The following is a 6,694-nucleotide window of genomic DNA, read 5'->3' as shown; positions in this document are numbered from 1 at the left end:
CTCTACGTCCATCCCATGGGGAATGGGAGCAGTAACAAAGGTGTTGCGTTTATATTTTTGTTGAGTGTATATATGCCATCTGACTTGTTTTAAATAATAACATGCTATTTAAGGTTATCATTTCTTACAAACTGAAGAAGTGTAGCCAGCCAAAGAAAATGAAGACCTCAGAGGGGTCCCATATCACCTGTAAACACTGAGTCCAGCTGACACGGCACCTGTCAGTGGGAAGGAAAGGACACATTTCACTGGAGTGACACCAGGGGGATGTTGGCTTTGCAATCTGGCTCTGCAAATCATCGTTAAAACTTGGCTCGACTTGTGATCAGTCACTACGCCTCATGAAACTCTGGAGGCACAAGGCATCTGTTATACTCAGAGTATTTATTCTTTATTCTAGTTTCCATCTGCTGACATGTGTGCCAGCACATCCTTTAACCAAACTCTCTGCAGCCTGTCATGTACACCAATATTATTGTTTGTCACTTTGAGAATCCCAGAAAAGATTCCATTCCTTTGTTAGACAGCTTCCACGGCAGGTTGGAAAAAATTATTTTACAACATTCATTTCAGATATATAAAATATATAGAGCTCACCAAGTCCAAATTTACAATCCGAGATGGCAGCAGTGCATGTAGTAAAACTCTAAAATATATAATCTGTGCTGCTGAGTCGTTAAACAAGCCACACATAGAATACTGATGAGATTCTTCCCATGAACATGCTGTGGTGGTGTTTTCAAGCGCAACAAAAGTAGGCATTATGCTGTAATGCTAGCGATGCATGAAAGTTTCTACTTCACAAAGGAGCAAAACAAATTTTGTTTATCCGAGCTTTTCCAGCTTACCACTGGAAAGCACTGAACTCAGGAGTGACGTTACTCCCAGCTCTGACATCCAAGGGAAACTGAATGCAGAATACGACTAAATCATGCTTATCCAGCAGGATGGTTTACAGTGTTCTGGCAGCTGATGCAATTACAGAGATGGTGTAGATTCAGAGCTTCAAGTGAAAGCACACAAATTGCAGTTTGCTTGATTTGATGATATCTGAACTCTTTCCATACAAAACATAAACAGTTCAAGTGCATTGAAGTACTTTATTTGTTGTTGTTTTTTACTCCTCTGTGTATCAATTATTTCTGTTTATATCCACAATAAAACTGTTGTTATTGAGTTGTGTTTCTTTTAGTGATCATGCAATGCACATTTTCTTGATGAATCTTCTGACACCATCATCTAAGTTTCTCTGGCTTTGCCCAGGCGCTGGTGGTGATGCAAAGAAAAGATTAGAAAATGAAATAAAAGTCCGTAAAACATCATTCTTATATTTCATTACAGCTATTTTCACTCATTTCTCAACATCAATCAGCAAAGGTGGTGTTTAACCTGACTTCTCCCTACCATAAACTCTGTGTGACGGTGCAGCTCATTGTTCAGTGCATTCACTGCTGCACCCATCATATGTGCTGCCTCCTCTTTGCTCCATCCAAGCAGCCTTATTATATAAACAACATGCTATATTTCTAATAGTGCCAATGCGTCTGAAGCCTTTTCCTGTTGCGTGCTACATGTTAGAAAGGACATCAATGGAAAATATCCTGACCTGACTTACAAGAAAGGATGTCCCAACTTCATCTGTGCTATCTTCTTTTCTGTTAAGTTAAAGAAGATACAAGAAATCTATTTAACAGATGTAGGTCGAGCTATGGTGTCATCAGTATAGATGAGGAGCTAAAAGATTTGCTTCTAGTTAAGTGCCTCAGCTGCAATGATAGCGTCATTCTTTTAAAGTGAGCCAAGCCAGAGAGCCAAGCTTGTAATTCCCAAGATGATTGTTGGACTGACCTTCACCTGTGGACCCGAGCTTTGTGCAGTGATTGAAAGCATGAGGCTGCAGCTTGACTCCGAGTTACAGGTTACTAGGTCAGTGGTCCTCACTTGAGAAAACCAGTGAATGTGGGTTGGAGCAGATTGTCAAGGGGGCCAGAGGCCTGTACCAGAACTGCACTCAAGTGCGGAGGCAGAATAGTTGAACTAAAGAAGTTTTATTTACAACAACACAGGGAAAACAAGGAGAGACAAACCAGGGACCTTAGCATGGCGTTATACACAATATAATGCTTAGTGGGTGGACACTAGTGTGGTGGCGAAACAAAAACCTAGAAACTTGACTTCATACACAATTCATTACAAGGCAGAGAATCCTAGTGTGGCAGCCCGAGGTACATTACATAAGCAGTGACTGGTGGCGTGGTGCTCACGGTGCATACTAAAGGGAGAGAGAGAGAAATGGTGTTAGTGGGTGCATGGGTTGGGCCAGAGATTATAGTGAATACTGAAATGGACTGCCTTACTTGGGTAGGAGGAGGCTGAGGCAGAGGTCCGAGTGGGTGGCAGAGGAGTGTTTAGGAGGTCTGACCTGAGTTTCCTAGGCCCCTGCGTGGGGTGGTGAAGGCAGGCAGGTAGTGCGGTTGGTGATACTGGAGTGTGACTGAGAATACTGAGAGGGTTTGTGTCCAGAATCCAAAAGGTGAACCTTAGTGGTGGTGTTGTGCCATAGCAGGCTGGCAGAGCAGGAGACCCGCCGACAAGGCAAGCAAACAAGGAACTTGGCTCTTGAGCTAGAGGCTGTTACCAACTTAGGTGGGTTGGTGAACTGGCCTAAATACCCTCCCTTGATTGCCCAGAATGAACTCCAGGTGAGATGTGACTAATGGACCTGTGGTGTATTTTTCTTTGTAAGTGTTGTAGCCATGAACGATGACTGATTAGGAGTAGATGGTTGGACTTTTTAGAAGAATGTGAAACATTTTGGAAACATTGGGATAACTCTGGTTGGTTACGCACACAAGTGCAGGAACAAGCCTATGCTGTATATGTCTAGTAGATTTAAACAGGCTGGCAGAATCATTTTCCTTTCTCTCTGTATCTCTCTTTTGGTCAGATGAGAGAACAGCTGACTGGCCTTGTGGTAATGAGCCCCCAGCGAGGACCTGTCCCAGTGGGAGCGAGTGTAAAGTGTACTGGACCGGACCCAACTTTGGTATTACCAACTTCGACAACATCCTTTTCGCAGTGCTTACAGTCTTCCAGTGCATTACCATGGAGGGCTGGGTGGACATCCTTTACAGCGTGAGTCTATCCACACTAAAACTTTGAACATCCACTTATTTGTTATATTATCCACAGAGATGTTATTTTTCCTCATTCTTCATCAACTTTTCCAGTTTTATTATCTCCATATTTTTATCTCTCTTTTTTGATAATGATATCAGGACATGTATTTTGCTGATCTGAAGAGCATGAAACCTTGTTCTAATTCTATGCACTGATCACAATAGTTTTATACTGTAGATACTTGTGGCTTGACTTCATTTCTTGTTCTATTTTTGCATTGAGATAAACCATGAAAGTGCATGAATCTCGTGACCTTTCCTCTAGCACTTCCCTCAGTGCAACCTTTACAGTGTTGGCCTACCACTGGAGGTTAAGGTTAGACGAGCAGAATCATGCTGTTTTTAGCTTGTTTACCTGGCAGAACTTTAAATTTTCTGAAAAAAAAATTGTGCTTTGGGTCTGTGTGACCTGTTTCCTCCACACTCACATGGAGCACACATTGACACCTGGAACCACGAAGGTATTTCACATTGATGCATTCATAAAACTTGCAGACTTTGGACTTCTTCATCTTTGACCATGCCTTTTTGTATGCATACTGTAAAACAATTGCTCAAATGTTGAACAAGTAAACAGGGGTCCGCTTCAGTGTGTCAGTGTCAGTCTAGGTTTCTGTTTGTATGGTAGTGTCACTGTTCAGTGTTAGTGTCCCTGTGCACTCACGTCCACAGAATACGAGTCAGTCTGTTTCTTTTAAACGGAAACAGGAAAAAAGTCTTACGCTTCAACGCTTCATAAAAAAGACCAGCCCCCAAACAAATTAGAAGTTAAATGACCATAAATGAAATGAGAGAAGAGCTTAAAGAAGAATGTTGTCCACTCACTGGTGTTTATCTCCGATTGGTTATGATAAAGCAATCAGCAGTAACAAGTAAGTACGTAATGGAAAAATACATAAAAATTATCAGTCGTGTTGAAGAGATTGTTCAACCCAAAGAGAGACAGAGAACCAGAGTGCACTTGAGTGGAGTCAGAAAGTCACTTAAATTAAAAGATGCAAAGCGCTGCACACTGATGGCAGGAAAAAAATGTCTCAAAATGAGAAAAGAGTAAGCGAGAGAAAACGTGGGATATCCAACAACAATCTGACAAAGGTTGAGACAGACTAAAAGCAAACACACATGGAGGGAAGGACAGTAAGGAGTCTGTAAACTAAATCAGGCAGTAATGAGAGCAGAAAACTGGAAGGGAAAAGCCAGACAGAGGGAAACACAAGCAGGCACATTAAAAAGAAAAAAAACACTTAGCAAAACAAGAGCTGGATATACAAATAAAAAATAACAAACACTAAGGATAATTACATGGATAATATAAATCTGTGAATCATGTTATTCGAGATGCTCTTTCTTCTTATGACGTTTTCAGTCCTGCTAAGGGAACACGAGGCACTCCCAGGTCAGACAAGATATATAATCTCACCAGCGAGTTCTGGGTCTATACTGCGGGGCCTCCTCCCTTTGGGCATGCCCACAAAGGGAGACATCCCGATCATATACCCAAACCACCTCAGCTGGCTTTTCAGTGGGAAGGAGTGAGTCTAGTTTGAGCTCCCTCAGGATGTCTGGGAGTACGTGATGTGATAGAGTAGTGGCACTAACATTGCAGTATACGACAAATGAAAGACATAAAAATCAGAGAGGAAGCTTTTTAAATTACAGGCTGTGCTCTGCAAAGCAAGTAGAAAAATGTGATATTTTTATTGGAATACCAGTTAAAGCATAAAGATGTGATCAATTGTGGCTGGAAGGAAAGGGAAAGATAAGCAATTTGGTTGGCATATTGAAAATTAAAGACTCACCCAGATTCATTATGCACATTCACAAACATCACAGAAGAAACAACAACACTGGCTGTTTTTTCCAAAAGAAAGCGGCTGTAAATTTACTCTGTGGTTTTATTTTAGGGCATGAAGATGCCTCTTTCTCCCAGAGCCTTCTTAATTCTGTCAAACATAAATCTTAGATTTATTTTCTGTTTGTTTGTTGTGATGCAAAGACACATTTTCCACAGCTGGAGCCACCAGAGCACATTAAAGGATGAGAGGAAACATAAGAAAAGAGGGAGCCTAAATGTCACGTAACATTCTGTGCTTGGACTCAAAACAGAGATTTCTTGTGTCTTAGACAACTGGGTCACTGGGTTAAACCCCTCCAGCCTTTTAAGTTTCTAGTACTTTTCGTTTCTATCATAGACCCAGACAGTTTTGTTATCTAAACTCCAGCACCTCTTTTTTTTTTCAGTGCAGACAAAAGCGTGATAGTGCCTTGTGAAAACACATGATGCTAGAATTCAAGAGAAAAGATTCCCTAAAGGATGCGGGCTGTTCAGCCAAGCAGAATTAGGAAATAGCAACATGTCTGGGCCGATGTGGCAATGTCCATTTTTATCCAGAGCTTCTTGTTTTTTATTATTTTAACCCAATTAAAAACTGTAAAGCAAAGTATCATTTATTGCAGTAGTAGTACTTACCAAATGTTGGGGATTTAGATGATTAAAGTTGCAGCTGCATGTCTTTAACTAAAGAGACATTCAGCTGCCCTGTATTGTGGTTTAATTCACAGTTCAAATTTCTTTGCATCTTAGTAATTAGCAGGGACATTATGGTTTGGTTTGGTTAGGTTATTTAAAGGTTTTTGAGCAGAATTACACACGGTAATGTACAGATTTGCATTAAAAAAAATCACCAGACAAAATGACCTCCAAATCTGAGGCCATGGTTCTCAGCCGGAAAAGGGTGGCGTGCCCACTCCGGGTCAGGGATGAGTTCCTGCCCCAAGTGGAGGAGTTCAAGTATCTCGGGGTCTTGTTCGCGAGTGATGGGAGAAGGGAGCCGGAGATCAACAGACAGTCCGTCACTGTGAAGAGAGAGCTGAGTGTAAAAGCGAAGCTCTCAATTTACCGGTCGATCTACGTCCCTCCCTCACCTATGGCCACGAGCTGTGGGTAGTGACTGTAAGAACGAGATCGCGGATACAAGCGGCAGAAATGAGCTTCCTCTGCTGGCCCCGTTACCCGGCCCCGGATAAAGCGGATGAAGATGGATGGATGGAAATCACCAGACATTAGGCGTGCCACAAATTAAAAGTAATTAGCTGAACTGCAGAAGGATTCTATATCATTAAAGATACAAAAAAGCAGGACATTATGTATCATTTTCATGCAAACCAAACTGAAACTGGAAAAATTAGGAGATCGTGTTCTCCAAAAGTATCACAAACTAATCTGGATGCACAGAGACTCATGTCAGACTGCTCATGTTAGATATCGTCTAATTTTTGTTTCCATGAATATTTCCCAGTTACATGCAAGCCTGTCTTAAAAGCATGTTTCATTTCCCGCTGCATTCTTCCTTGTTACTCCTTTAAACCCCCACTGTGATGTTTTCATTGCCTTCATTTCAAAGGCGGAGAATCTGTCTGCAAAACTGCCACAAATACTGTGACCTCACTAAATCAGAGGGAATACATAATCGCCTTGGTGCTGTTGGTGTGATCCTCCTTTAAATGCATATGCA

At 41.6% G+C, this 6,694-nt stretch overlaps 1 protein-coding gene across 1 annotated transcript; it reads left to right on the top strand.

The window, feature by feature from the left end:
- Positions 1–2,946: 2,946 nt before the first annotated feature.
- On the top strand, positions 2,947–3,135 carry LOC106632861 (voltage-dependent N-type calcium channel subunit alpha-1B-like; the record flags this gene model as incomplete). Its single annotated transcript, XM_042217828.1, is given in 1 exon segment — positions 2,947–3,135. A coding segment is annotated over 1 exon segment (189 nt), but the record flags the coding sequence as incomplete, so codon positions are not given.
- Between the last annotated feature and the right edge of the window lie 3,559 nt (positions 3,136–6,694).

This window comes from Haplochromis burtoni, unplaced genomic scaffold, assembly GCF_018398535.1.
Source record: "Haplochromis burtoni strain Fernald_Lab_line unplaced genomic scaffold, NCSU_Asbu1 Contig_3165, whole genome shotgun sequence".
Taxonomy (NCBI): Eukaryota; Metazoa; Chordata; class Actinopteri; order Cichliformes; family Cichlidae; genus Haplochromis; species Haplochromis burtoni.
Note: the sequence above shows the minus strand (reverse complement) of the source record. Positions and strands in the feature narration are given on the sequence as shown.